The 14,976-nt window shown below is 47.2% G+C and overlaps 1 protein-coding gene across 1 annotated transcript in view; it reads left to right on the top strand.

Moving 5' to 3' along the window:
- TMEM145 (transmembrane protein 145) overlaps positions 1 to 14,976 on the top strand; it is a 205,396-nt gene that overhangs the window by 108,486 nt on the left and 81,934 nt on the right. The window contains exons 2-6 of the mRNA XM_063942336.1: positions 3,610 to 3,684; positions 5,611 to 5,688; positions 5,768 to 5,854; positions 6,021 to 6,122; positions 6,970 to 7,054. Coding sequence (XP_063798406.1) covers positions 3,610 to 3,684; positions 5,611 to 5,688; positions 5,768 to 5,854; positions 6,021 to 6,122; positions 6,970 to 7,054 — 427 coding nt within the window. The remainder of the gene's footprint in view (positions 1 to 3,609; positions 3,685 to 5,610; positions 5,689 to 5,767; positions 5,855 to 6,020; positions 6,123 to 6,969; positions 7,055 to 14,976) is intronic.

Genomic DNA, 14,976 nt, shown 5'->3' with positions numbered 1-14,976 from the left:
AATTTCTTCGCATCGCAGCGATTTTCCGCTTATTGCGCATGCGCAATGTTCGCACTGCGACTGCACCAAGTAAATTTGCTATGCAGTTAGGAATTTTACTCACGGCTTTTTCATCGTTCTGGTGATCGTAATGTGATTGACAGGAAGTGGGTGTTTCTGGGCGGAAACTGGCCGTTTTATGGGTGTGTGCGAAAAAACGCTACCGTTTCCGGAAAAAACGCAGGAGTGGCTGGAGAAACGGGGGAGTGTCTGGACGAACACTGGGTGTGTTTGTGACGTCAAACCAGGAACGACAAGCACTGAACTGATCGCAGATGCCGAGTAAGTGTGGAGCTACTCAGAAACTGCTAAGAGGTGTGTAATCGCAATTTTGAGAATCTTTCGTTCGCAATTTTGCTAAGCTAAGATTCACTCCTAGTAGGCGGCGGCTTAGCATTTGCAATGCTGCTAAAAGCAGCTTGCGAGCGAACAACTCGGAATGAGGGCCTATACACATTCATTTAATAGCAGCCTTTTTCTTTCTCTTGTTATCATGCATGCACATCTTTTGGTGATGAGCGTCTTTTTGTGATATGCGTCGTTTTGTGATTAGCCTCTTTGTGATGTTCTTCATTTTGTAATGTGCGTTTGTGATGCGCGTCTGTTAGTGATGCGTGTCTGTGATGCGTGTCTTTTTGTGATGCGCGTCCTTTTGTGATGTGAGTCTTTTTGTGATGTGCGTCTGTTTGTGATGAGCGTCTGTTTGTGATGCGCGTCTGTTTGTGATGCGCGTCTGTTTGTGATCTGTGTCTTTTTGTGATGCGTGTCTGTTTGGGATGCGCGTCTTTTTGTGATGAGCGTCTGTGATATGCGTCTTTTTGTGATGCGTGTCTTTTTGTGATGTGCGTCTGTTTTTGATACTTGTCTGTCTGTGATGCGCGTCTTTTTGTGTTGCGCTTCTTTTTGTGATGAGCGTCTGTGATGCGCGTCTGTTTGTGATGCTCGTCTGTTTATGATGCGCGTCTTTTTGTGATGAGCGTCTGTTTGTGATGTGCGTCTGTTTGTGATGCGCGTCTGTTTGTGATGTGCGTCTTTTTGTGATGTGTGTCTTTTTGTGATGTACGTCTTTTTGTGATGTCGGTCTGTTTGTGATGTGCGTCTGTCTTCTTATAAGCGTCTGTTTGTGATGTCCGCCTGTCTTGTAATGAGCGTATGTTTGTGATGAGCGTCTTTCTGTGATGTGCGTCTTTTTTTGATGAGCGTCTTTTGTTCTGGGGACTCTGCCGCATTTTCCATTTATGTCTCCCTGCTCCAAAGGGCTTGTAGGAGGAGGCGTGTAGATGCGGCCAAGGGACAGTAAGGGCACGTCGATGCGAAGCGAGTCCCTGCTTGTAGGGGACAGACTTGCGGGTACGCAGCCCCTGGTGCATGTGGTGAGCTGATGATGACGACCGCTGACCGTGTCCATTTTGCGAACGTGCCTAAGACACACCCGAATAGAATATAACTGCTTCTGTGATAGAATAGCAGGATTACAGTGCACTAGACAATCATTTTTAAATAAAAATAAAACATGATTGCTACTCTACTTGGAAGGGAGAAGGCTGCAAATATGTTTATTAAGGTTGGGTATGATATGTCGACAGTCATAATGTCCATGTTTACATTTGTCATGTAAACAGTGATGAAATGTCAACGTATCATCCGTGCTGGGCCAGGAGTGACTTACCTGCTCCCTACGGCTCCAGCGGAGTCTTCCTGGTTCCGTCAGACATCCGATCTTCCGGCATTTGGTTGAGTAATTCCACGCTATCCCTAATCCCTACCTCTCACCCTCCCTCTAGTACCTAACTATAACATCCCCTGCCCGTATGCCTAACCAGAATGTTGACATTCTGACAATGTAGACATTTCACCTATCGGCATTCTGTGATATGTCAACGCGTTGTCTTGCAACGTTTTGACAGTGTCGTCATCATAACTGTCAACATTGCAGTTTCGACATTATGAATGTTGACATTGTCATTGCCAACCTATTAACTACATCCCATTAATTATTGAGAACCGCTTCTGCTCTCATAGTTCTGGTGCACCTTTTATTGGATGGTGCATTGCTGTCTGTGCCAAGGTGGCCACATCTCACATTTCTCAGGCATGTTTCACGTTTACCCTTAGGCGCACATTGCGCCCAACTCTGAAAAGTATGTGCATTTGACAAAGTGCAATGTAAAAACACAGATTTTTGATCTTGCATCCATGCAGAGCCGTTCCTGACCAATTTAGTGCCATAGGCAAGACTTATGTCCCTATATGGGAGCTTTGGCATGCGCGCACATGTAAAAAGGGCAATGCCTCGTGAAAGGGGTGTGGTCTTATGGAAGGGCGTGGCCTCATGGTGCTGTGCTTCCCTTGCTCCATTGTAATGTGGTCCCTATCCTATGCAGCGACATCCCCCCTTGTGTCTCTCCAGCCCAAACTCCAGAATATTGCTAAAATCGTGCACACTAATATATGTAATATCTCAAACAACATGAATGAATGAATGCATGCAGACTCTGGCCCCAACCTACACAAATGTCTCTCCAGCCACCTCATTTACTGTCTTTGATATCTTCCGGCAGCTCGTCACTGTCTTCTGGCCCCCTGCTGCGGTTCCTCTGCTCTGCCTGCTAAGCGGTGCGGCACGTCATGACGTCACACATGTTGCGCTGTAATGAACAAAAAGACTTTATTGCACCAGCCTCTGCCAGGGCATTAGAGCTACAGCAAGAGATTGCGAATTAAAATTTAGATGTCCAGCTTGCCCATATGCCCCAAGCATTATATACTGCTCTATGGGGGTAATTCTGAGTTGATCGCAGCAGCAAGTTTGTTAGCAATTGGGCAAAACCATGTGCACTGCAGGGGGGGCAGATATAACATTTGCAGAGAGAGTTAGATTTGGGTGGGTTATTTCGTTTCTGTGCAGGGTAAATACTGGCTGCTTTATTTTTACACTACAATTTAGAATTCAGTTTGAACACACCCCACCCAAATCTAACTCTCTCTGCACATGTTATATCTGCCCCCCCCATCCCCCTCTGCAGTGCACATGGTTTTGCCCAACTGCTGACAAATTTGCTTCTGCGATCAACTCAGAATTAGGCCCTATGCCCCAAGCATGCTATACTGCTTATACCTAGGGCCAGCTCTGCGTCCATGTGAATGTCATACTAGATAACTATTCTTATCATTTTTTATGTATGCATTACCCATTCATCACGCATTGCTACACTATAAGACTGGATTTTAGACTGAATTGACGTTTTTTGATTTAAAGGTGAAAACGCTCTTGGAATGACGCTGCTGCTGCAGTGTACATAGTGGGGATTATATAATAGGGTGCGCGTTGTGTGAAGCAGCGCAGTTTCAGCGGAATCTGGCTGCAGATTTACAGCAGCAATAATTTGAAAGGCAAAACCAAGCTGCTCGCTGAAATTGTGCTTCTTCATGCAACGCCCGCCCTCATACATAAACCCTGAGTTTTGCTCCATGGTTAAACCTATTATTTAGCTATCAGCTATGACCTGAATTACCTGCTGCGCACAGTAACATTAGCTTATGTCAGATATTTTCTCTTTTCCATTGAAGGACTGGGTCTTCCTCACACGATTCTGTTTCCTGTCAGATTTTGGACGTCTTGAATTCAGATTTAAATACCCAGAAGTGAGTAATCTTCAAATTCTGACCCAGTTGTGTATGTGATCGTTCCCATGTGTGCTTGTCTTTATGTATAATACAGCTGTGACCAAAACGATGACACATTCATTGTTACAGACATTAGTGCACATTCTAGTATAGCAACTAAATGTATATCTGATATATACATATATGCATCTGAAACCCTTGCAACTGAATAACTGAATGCACTTAATTATATAAAATCTCCATTTTATAGTAAGCCCAACAAGAGTGTTAGAGTATGGCAACCTGCTACAGGCTAAGTATTACTTGAGTGACTATACTGGAGTTACAGTAGATGGCGCTGTGTCTTAAGATGTCACTGTGTAGTCTCTCCTTATTGTGTTGGTGTACTCTCTTATAGTTTCTTTTAATTTTCCATATTATGATGAGTTTCTCTGTACTAGACACAGAAAAGCTTATCCCACAATCTTCCCTGTTTGTTAGTGCTTGAACAAAGAGGCATATTCTGCAAAACAATGTTGGTTTAGTATTGGGTCTTATTCACATGCCATTTGAGCTGGTATGCTCCTTCTTATTCCTTCATAAAAGATCATTATTGCTTAGCAGTTATATAGTTCTCTGTTTAATACTTAAAGACAGAAGGATGAGGGTATCAGTGCAAGTGTCTTAAGGGTTTTAGTCATGCATTTTACATTGATGCACAGACACACAGTATATAATAGATTAACACAACTCATTGAATGTGTGACCATAAAGGATACAAGACATCTACATGTATAATTGGATAGGGATGATGATCATGGTTTGCACAGGGCTGGCAGATATACCACTGCTGCATACAACAGAAATGGGTGTCTCCTCTGTGTGCGGTAGAAAGAATTGTGGGTTTATTCCACTATAATGTGGCCACGCCCACATCATGCACAGCCACGCCCTCTTTCCAATTTACATTCTCCAAATGATTTATTGCAAACCTGACAAATCTTCAGAACTACCTGCAGTGCTGTATAATAAGGTGCATATAATCAACATATATGTGGCTCTCCAATGGGATCGGTATGAAATACCTCCAATCAAAATCCCGACGTTCAAAATCCCTACACCAATTGACCAATGGTCAAAATCCCGACAAGGTCAAAATCCCGACAAGGTCAAAATCCCGACATGGACAAAATACCGACATTTAAAATACCGACAATGTCAAAATACCGACATGTAAAATGCCGACAGGTCAAAATACCGACATGCGGTTTTTGTTGTTTTTTTGTGTGTATGTCGACATAAGTCAACATGGACACCATATAAAGTGTACCGCGTCCCCTCGCATGGCTCGCTGCGCTCGCCATGCTTCGGGCACGGTGCCTCGCTGCGCTCGGCACACTATTATATTCCCCCTCCAGGTCCACTGGGATGGTAAAGTATGAACAAGTCGGTTTCAATGAAAAAAAATCATTAAAAAAACTCATGTCGGTATTTTTACATGTCGGCATTTTACATGTCGGTTTTTTGACCTTGTCGGTATTTTAAATGTCAGTATTTTGTCCATGTCGGGATTTTGAACGTCGGGATTTTGATTGGAGGTAAACTGACTGCATCCCCCTCCAATTTGAAGTCATGCTAGGACTAGTAGTTCCATAGTGTTATTGGTTGCTGTGTTTAAATCACCTGTCTTACTGAGCACGTGATCAGTCCGGTGACTCTTAAGCATGGCTCGGTGTCTCTTAAGGCTCTTTTCACTGAAGACTTTGGTCACACACACTGTAAAATCAACATATTCTAAATTCAATATATTGAGCACACACAAATACGTGATCACTTAATTGCAATCATTCAATCTGCCAGCAGATGGAACGATACAATTGTTTGAATGCATAGAGAGGAAAAGTTAATAGGTGTGTGGGCACCTTTAGATATAGGTGTGACAGGAAGAATCCTTTCTCTATTCAGGCCAAATGCTGCCAGAACATCCTGCTGTACTTCGATGACCCATCTCAGTGGCCAGCAGTGTACAAGAAGGGGAACAAGGTCAGTTGGGCCTGGGATGTGCTTCTGGGTATTTCTGTTAAGTGACCGCTGTACTGATGCTTGCGCATTTCCCACTCAGGACTGCCTGATGAAGGAGTCTGTTATCCGACCGGAGAACAACCAGGTCATTAACCTGACTACGCAGTATGTTTGGTCTGGCTGTCAGGTGAGGTCCTCTGCATCACTGTCCACTTTCTTTACTGCACTTCATGTAACCATCTCTAGTACCTTTAAGGCCTCAACCAACTAATTGGCGCCTTTTATACTCTGTGGTGTTGACGTCTTTCTTTCTTCTCTGTCCCCCATTGCGTTATCTTGCCCCCTTCCCACAGGTGATAAAAGACGCTGGTCAGAGCTATTTGAGCTGCAACAGTGGGAGAAGCTTCCGTTCTGTCCGCGAGCGATGGTGGTACATAGCGCTGAGCAAGTGTGGGGTAAGAATGATCTTACAAAGGGAGAGAGAGGACCACTTACAGGGTTCCTGGGCAGTGATGGGTTAATGTCTGGGAAACACACTGCTAGGTATATTTGGGATCAGTATGATTTACCGATGGATGGGATGCAGGCGGTCAGAATACTGACAGCGGCATCCCGTCCATCAGAATCCCAGCAGCCCCCTCTAAAGTACCATAATCCTCCCCTGCCCCCTACCCTAACTCTCCCTTCTGGGTGCCTAAACCTAACCCTCCCCAGGGGTGCCTAACCCTCACGGGTGATGCCTAACCCTCCCTTCCCCGCTGCCTAAACCTAACCGTCCCCAGTGGTGTCTAACCCTAACTCTAAGCCTTCCTTCCCCGCTGCCTAACCCTAACCCTCCCTTCCCCGCTGCCTAAACCTAACCGTCCCCGCTTGGTGCCCAACTCTAACCTCCCCTTCTATGTGCCTAAACTTAACCTTCCTTCCCCCGGCCCTAACCCTATACTTCCCGGTCCTTCACCCTAAGCCCCCTTTTGCCTAAACCTAACCTCCCCCCGCACGGCAGGACGCCAGCGCGTCCCGCTGTATGGGCGTTCAGGATTCCGGCTGTTAGTATTGTGACGCTGGTATCCCGAGCGATGTCAGTATTTAGAAGCCAGGCTTGCGGTGTCCTTTGGGATCCTGGCGTCGGTATATCAACCGCCGGGATCCCGCCTCTCGGAAACATAACTGCATCTCGTATATTTGTGTGGTTTCTGTTGCGTTCTCTTTATGTTATTCTGTGGGATGACTTGTCCTTATTTTCTTATTGCCTTCTTCATGGTCCCTACACAGTTCTGTCTCTTACTCTGTTACTCTCTGTAGGGGGACGGGCTACAGTTAGAATATGAAATGACTCTTACAAATGGCAAATCCTTTTGGACAAGACACTTCTCCGCAGATGAGTTTGGTCAGTATCCTATCACCATTCGTCTTCTTGTCCTGTCCATAGTGTTACATTTACAGAGATGTTGTAAAATAAACAAAGACGTTTATAATATTAAGCAACTTCCTATCAGTATTGGCTCTACCTACTATAGGACGGGGAGTCAATGTATTCGCCAGAGCCCACTGCGAGGCAGGATGGACTTGGCTGCTTTACTGAGGTCACGGCTATAGTAGGGTATTGGCAAGGAGTAACATAAACCATGCAAGATGTTAAATGCAATACAATATCAAACAAATGCACACTAACAAATGCACACTAACAAACAAACCTATCTAAACTGCCCAACAGAAGCTAAACTAGTCCAAGACTTATCTAACTGGTGTAAACCGCCTATCCAAACTACACTGATCTAAGCAAATGACAAAAGCCATAATGAGGTATGAGGCACTGTGGGTGCGAGGCACCTGGAGAGATATCACCAATATCAGAACAGCAATGCAGACTAACAGTGACACAAATAATAATGCAGTAGCAAAGTAACATATCAATGAGGAAGAGAAACGCAGACTAGGTATGGTATACACACAGGAACTCCGTAATATCCAGTCGTCTGGGGAAACGCTGGGCAGAACTATATGCTGGACTAGTCAGAGAACAGAGTAGGTAGTGAGATCTCAATATAACAAGAACTCTGGCAGAAAGAGAGTGATCACAGCCATTCACGAACACTGGCACAAGGGAGGAAAATGGCAACAGATCTGATCGCAGCGACAAATTTGTTAGCAAATGGGCAAAACTATATACGCTGCAGGGGTGGCAGATATAACATGTGCAGAGCGAGTTAGATTTGGGTGTGGCGTGTTCAAACTGAAATCTAAATTGTAGTGTAAAAATAAAGCAGCCTGTATTTACCCTGCACAGAAACAAAATAACCCACCCAAATCTAAAGGCCCATACACATTGGGCGATTTTGAGCTGAGAGCAGGTCACTTTTGGTGTGTTGAGCTGCTTTCAGCTCAAAGCCGCCCAGTGTGTATGGCCAAACGATAAGCGGTGAGCGCTGATGCGCGCTCCCGCTTCATCACTGGCGGCCGCCGTTCATCTACTGGTATCACCAGCAGATGAACGACAGGGTGAACGGCTTACCATAGCGTCCTGCTATGGAAAGCCGCTCACCCCCGCTGACATCGCTGGGCAGGGGGGAAAAGCGCTCAGTGTGTATGCACCTTAACTCTCTTTGCACATGTTATATCTGCCCCCCCCCCCCCCCCCCCCTGCAGTGCACATGGTTTTGCCCATTTGCTAACAAATTTCCTGCTGCGATCAGATCTGAATTAGGCCCGAGGTCAGGAAACCCACCACACCAGGAATCACCAGGAAAGTACAGAAGCCTGAGGCAGTGGTGGTCATATACGGATTCACAGAAGATCACCAGAGACAGAGCCTGAACAGCATCAGCAACACCATATGACGAGCACGAGGAAAGACACCTGATAGTCTGGCAGGCCCCAGTTGAACAGCAGGGGGTAGTTATATGGAGTCAGGTGGCAACTAATCAAATCAGGACATCGAACCATTAATGCACTGAGAGCGCTTAGTGCTAGCAGAACACCTGAACCCTACACTGGAACCAGGCACACGAGTATGCAGTGTGGTAGAGTTTGTCAGGATCTACATTGGACAAGAGACTCCGGATATAACAGGAGATGTGCTAGTCCTTACACAAGCCGCTGATCTACACTGTCATCACTACCAGTAGTACTGTATTGTCACTTTTCAGGAGGGAACAACCATCATTATTGGTTGTCATACAATGAGCTACACTAAGCGTGTCAGACTGTGGCCCGCAAGCTCATAGCTGGTATTTAAAGCTTTTTTTGGTTCTCTCAAAATCTAGTGCATGATATCCTATTCTTAGAACGGGATCTTGTAAGTGAAAAAAAATTGTCTAGTTAGAAGATTTGTCTTTGTCTCTAACGCTTATTTCTAGAATGTGAGCTATGGGGCATTTTCATACATTCCATTATTCTGGCTGAGAGTAATGTCTGTATGTGCCATGCTTTCTATTCTATGAACCTGAGGTAATGTCAGGCTTACAGGCCCAGCGTAGGTACGGAAGTTACTCTACGCCCTGAGCTAGCCATGAGAAACCGCTGACCTTACTAAAAATATGCTAGGCCATTGATCACAGCATACAGCGTGTCCCACTACCTCCTGCCTGACATCAGTCAGAGATACAGTGTCACTGGGACAGTGCGTGGAGCAGAGAGCCGGATCAGGCACTGCATGCATGGGTGCCACAGACGGCCACATAACGCATATAAATCATAATGGATATGGATCTTCTCTGTGCTGGAAGGGCAGAAATGTGTGCGTGTAGTCCTTATAATCGTCACACAGTATATATATATATATATATATATATATATATGCTCTTCAGTTATTAACTATATTTCTCTGACGTCCTAGTGGATGCTGGGTACTCCGTAAGGACCATGGGGAATAGACGGGCTCCGCAGGAGACTGGGCACTCTTAAAAGAAAGATTAGGTACTATATCTGGTGTGCACTGGCTCCTCCCTCTATGCCCCTCCTCCAGACCTCAGTTAGAATCTGTGCCCGGCCAGAGCTGGATGCACCTAGTGGGCTCTCCTGAGCTTACTAGAAAAGAAAGTATTTGTTAGGTTTTTTATTTTCAGTGAGATCTGCTGGCAACAGACTCACTGCTACGAGGGACTGAGGGGAGAGAAGCAAACCTACCTGATTGGAGCTAGCTTGTGCTTCTAAGGCTACTGGACACCATTAGCTCCAGAGGGATCGAACACAGGGATTGACCTCAATCGTCCGTTCCCGGAGCCGCGCCGCCGCCCCCCTTGCAGAGCCAGAAGACGGAAGAACCAGGAGAAAATCGGCGGCTGAAGACTCCGGTCTTCAATAAGGTAGCGCACAGCACTGCAGCTGTGCGCCATTGCTCCCACAGCACACCACACGCTCCGGTCACTGGTGGGTGCAGGGCGCTGGGGGGGGGCGCCCTGGGCTGCAATAAGTATACCTTTTGGCAAATGTGCACATAATACAGTTATAAACAGTATATGTGCCTAATCCCCCGCCATTAACATTATTAAAAAAGCGGGAGAAGCCCGCCGCGGAGGGGGCGGGGCTATCTCCCTCAGCACACCGGCGCCATTTTCTCTTCACAGCTCCGCTGGAAGGACGCTCCCCAGGCTCTCCCCTGCAGTATACACTACAAGAAGGGTAAAGAAGAGAGGGGGGGCACATAAATTTAGGCGCAAAAGGTGATATAAGCAGCTATTGGGGGAAAATTCACTTTGTGTTAGTGTAAATCCCTCTGTTATATAGCGCTCTGGTGTGTGCTGGCATACTCTCTCTCTGTCTCCCCAAAGGACTTTGTGGGGTCCTGTCCTCAGTCAGAGCATTCCCTGTGTGTGTGCGGTGTGTCGGTACGGCTGTGTCGACATGTTTGATGAGGACGCTTACGTGGAGGCGGAGCAAGAGCCGATAAGTGTGATGTCGCCCCCGACGGGGCCGACACCAGAGTGGATGGATATGTGGAAGGTATTAATCGACAGTGTCAACTCCTTGCATAAAAGGTTTGATGACGTAACAGCTTTGGGACAGCCGGCATCTCAGCCCGCGCCTGCCCAGGCATCTCAGAGGCCATCAGGGGCTCAAAAACGCCCGCTACCTCAGATGGCAGACACAGATGTCGACACGGAGTCTGACTCCAGTGTAGACGAGGATGAGACAAATGTACAGTCCACAAGGGCCATCCGATGCATGATTACGGCAATGAAAAATGTGTTGCACATTTCTGACATTAACCCGGTTACCACTAAAAAGGGTATTATGTTTGGGGAGAAAAAGCAGCCAGTGACTTTTCCCCCATCTGATGAGTTAAATGAATTGTGTGAAGAAGCGTGGTGTTCCCCAGATAAGAAATTAGTGATTTCTAAGAGGTTACTAATGGCGTACCCTTTCCCGCCAACGGACAGGTTACGTTGGGAAACTTCCCCTAGGGTGGACAAGGCGCTCACACGCTTATCAAAAAAGGTGGCACTGCCGTCTCAGGATACGGCCGCCTTAAAGGAGCCTGCAGATAGAAAGCAGGAGGCTATCCTGAAGTCTGTGTATACACACTCAGGTACTATACTGAGACCTGCAATTGCTTCAGCATGGATGTGTAGTGCTGCAGCTGCTTGGTCTGATACCCTGTCAGATAACATTGATTCCCTTGACAGGGATACTATTTTGCTAACCATAGAGCATATTAAAGACGTCGTCTTATATATGAGGGATGCACAGAGGGACATTTGCCGGCTGGCATCTAGAATTAATGCAATGTCCATTTCTGCCAGGAGAGTATTATGGACTCGGCAGTGGACAGGTGATGCTGATTCTAAAAGGCACATGGAGGTTTTGCCTTATAAGGGTGAGGAATTGTTTGGGGAAGGTCTCTCGGACCTCGTATCCACAGCAACAGCTGGGAAGTCGACTTTTTTACCTCAGATTCCCTCACAGCCTAAGAAAGCACCGTATTATCAAGTACAGTCCTTTCGGCCTCAGAAAGGCAAGCGGGTCAGAGGCGCGTCCTTTCTGCCCAGAGGCAGAGGTAGAGGGAAAAAGCTGCACCAGACAGCCAGTCCCCAGGAACAAAAATCCTCCCCTGCTTCCACTAAGTCCACCGCATGACGCTGGGGCTCCACAGGTGGAGCCAGGTGCGGTGGGGGCGCGTCTCCGGAACTTCAGCGACCAGTGGGTTCGCTCACAGGTGGATCTCTGGGTTCTACAAGTGGTATCTCAGGGATACAAGCTGGAGTTCGAGGCGTCTCCCCCTCACCGTTACCTCAAATCAGCCTTGCCAGCTGCTCCCAAGGAAAGGGAGGTAGTACTGGCGGCAATTCACAAGCTGTACCTTCAGCAGGTGATAATCAAAGTTCCCCTCCTTCAACAGGGACGGGGTTACTATTCCACAATGTTTGTGGTACCGAAACCAGACGGTTCGGTGAGACCCATTCTAAATTTGAAATCTTTGAACACTTATATAAGGAAGTTCAAGTTCAAAATGGAATCGCTCAGGGCGGTTATTGCAAGCCTGGAAGAGGGGGATTTTATGGTGTCACTGGACATCAAGGATGCTTACCTACATGTCCCCATTTACCCACCTCACCAGGAGTACCTCAGGTTTGTGGTACAGGACTGTCATTACCAATTCCAGACGTTGCCGTTTGGTCTGTCCACGGCACCGAGGGTATTTACCAAGGTAATGGCCGAAATAATGATACTCCTTCGAAAGAAGGGAGTTATAATTATCCCGTATTTGGACGATCTCCTTATAAAGGCAAGGTCCAAGGAGCAGTTGTTAGTCGGAGTAGTACTATCTCGGGAAGTGCTACAACAGCACGGCTGGATTCTGAATATCCCAAAGTCGCAGCTGATTCCTGCGACGCGTCTGCTGTTCTTGGGCATGATTCTGGACACAGAACAGAAGAAGGTGTTTCTCCCGGAGGAGAAGGCCCAGGAATTGTCATCTCTGGTCAGGGACCTCCTGAAACCAAAACAGGTGTCGGTGCATCACTGCACGCGAGTCCTGGGAAAGATGGTAGCTTCTTACGAAGCAATTCCCTTCGGCAGGTTCCAAGCAAGGATCTTTCAGTGGGATCTGTTAAACAAGTGGTCCGGATCGCATCTCCAGATGCATCGGTTGATCACCCTGTCCCCGAGGGCCAGGGTGTCTCTGCTGTGGTGGCTGCAGAGTGCTCATCTTCTCGAGGGCCGCAGATTCGGCATTCAGGACTGGGTCCTGGTGACCACGGATGCAAGCCTCCGAGGTTGGGGGGCAGTCACTCAGGGAAGAAACTTCCAAGGACAGTGGTCGAGTCAGGAGACTTCCCTACACATAAATATTCTGGAACTAAGGGCCATTTACAATGCCCTGAGTCAAGCAGAACCCCTGCTTCAAAACCAACCGGTGCTGATTCAGTCAGACAACATCACGGCGGTCGCCCATGTAAACCGACAGGGCGGCACAAGAAGCAGGATGGCGATGGCAGAAGCCACAAGGATTCTTCGATGGGTGGAGAATCACGTGCTAGCGCTGTCAGCGGTGTTCATTCCGGGAGTGGACAACTGGGAAGCAGACTTCCTCAGCAGGCACGACCTCCACCCGGGAGAGTAGGGACTTCATCCAGAAGTCTTCAAGCTGATTGTAAATCGTTGGGAAAGGCCACAGGTGGACATGATGGCGTCCCGCCTCAACAAAAAGCTAAAAAGATATTGCGCCAGGTCAAGGGACCCTCAGGCGATAGCTGTGGACGCTCTAGTGACACCGTGGGTGTACCAGTCGGTTTATGTGTTCCCTCCTCTTCCTCTCATACCAAAGGTACTGAGGATAATAAGAAAGAGAGGAGTAAGAACTATACTCATCGTTCCGGATTGGCCAAGAAGAACTTGGTACCCGGAACTACAAGAAATGATCTCAGAGGACCCTTGGCCTCTGCCGCTCCGACAGGACCTGCTACAGCAGGGGCCCTGTCTATTCCAAGACTTACCGCGGCTGCGTTTGACGGCATGGCGGTTGAACGCCGGATCCTAATGGAAAAGGGCATTCCAGATGAAGTCATTCCTACGCTGATAAAAGCTAGGAAGGATGTGACAGCAAAACATTATCACCGCATATGGCGAAAATATGTTGCTTGGTGTGAGGCCAGGAAGGCCCCAACAGAGGAATTTCAGCTGGGTCGATTTCTGCACTTCCTACAGTCAGGAGTGACTATGGGCCTAAAATTGGGATCCATTAAAGTCCAGATTTCGGCCCTGTCTATTTTCTTTCAAAAAGAACTGGCTTCACTGCCTGAAGTTCAGACGTTTGTTAAGGGAGTGCTGCATATTCAGCCCCCTTTTGTGCTTCCAGTGGCACCTTGGGATCTCAACGTTGTGTTGGATTTCCTAAAATCACATTGGTTTGAGCCACTTCAGACCGTGGAGTTGAAGTATCTCACGTGGAAGGTAGTCATGCTGTTGGCCTTGGCCTCAGCTAGGCGTGTGTCAGAATTGGCGGCTTTGTCCTGCAAGCTGGGTGCTCCTGCTTCAAAGCAGACTATTGCTCGCTGGATCTGTAGCACGATTCAACTTGCACATTCTGCGGCTGGACTGCCGCATCTTAAATCAGTAAAAGCCCATTCCACGAGGAAGGTGGGCTCTTCTTGGGCGGCTGCCCGAGGGGTCTCGGCTTTACAACTTTGCCGAGCTGCAACTTGGTCGGGATCAAACACTTTTGCAAAATTCTACAAGTTTGATACCCTGGCTGAGGAGGACCTTGAGTTTGCTTATTCGGTGCTGCAGAGTCATCCGCACTCTCCCGCCCGTTTGGGAGCTTTGGTATAATCCCCATGGTCCTTACGGAGTACCCAGCATCCACTAGGACGTCAGAGAAAATAAGAATTTACTCACCGGTAATTCTATTTCTCGTAGTCCGTAGTGGATGCTGGGAGCCCGTCCCAATTGCGGACTTTCTGCAATACATGTATATAGTTATTGCTTAACTATAGGGTTATTGTTATGAGCCATCTGTTGAATGAGGCTCAGTTGTTGTTCATACTGTTAACTGGGTATAGTTATCACAATTTGTACGGTGTGATTGGTGTGGCTGGTATGAGTCTTACCCTGGATTCCAAATCCTTTCCTAGTAATGTCAGCTCTTCCGGGCACAGTTTCCCTAACTGAGGTCTGGAGGAGGGGCATAGAGGGAGGAGCCAGTGCACACCAGATATAGTACCTAATCTTTCTTTTAAGAGTGCCCAGTCTCCTGCGGAGCCCGTCTATTCCCCATGGTCCTTACGGAGTACCCAGCATCCACTACGGACTACGAGAAATAGAATTACCGGTGAGTAAATTCTTATTATATCTATATACATATTTATATAT

This window comes from Pseudophryne corroboree, chromosome 10 (assembly GCF_028390025.1).
Source record: "Pseudophryne corroboree isolate aPseCor3 chromosome 10, aPseCor3.hap2, whole genome shotgun sequence".
Classification (NCBI taxonomy): Eukaryota; Metazoa; Chordata; class Amphibia; order Anura; family Myobatrachidae; genus Pseudophryne; species Pseudophryne corroboree.
The sequence above is the reverse complement of the archived record's forward strand: the minus strand, read 5'-3'. Positions and strand labels throughout refer to the sequence as shown.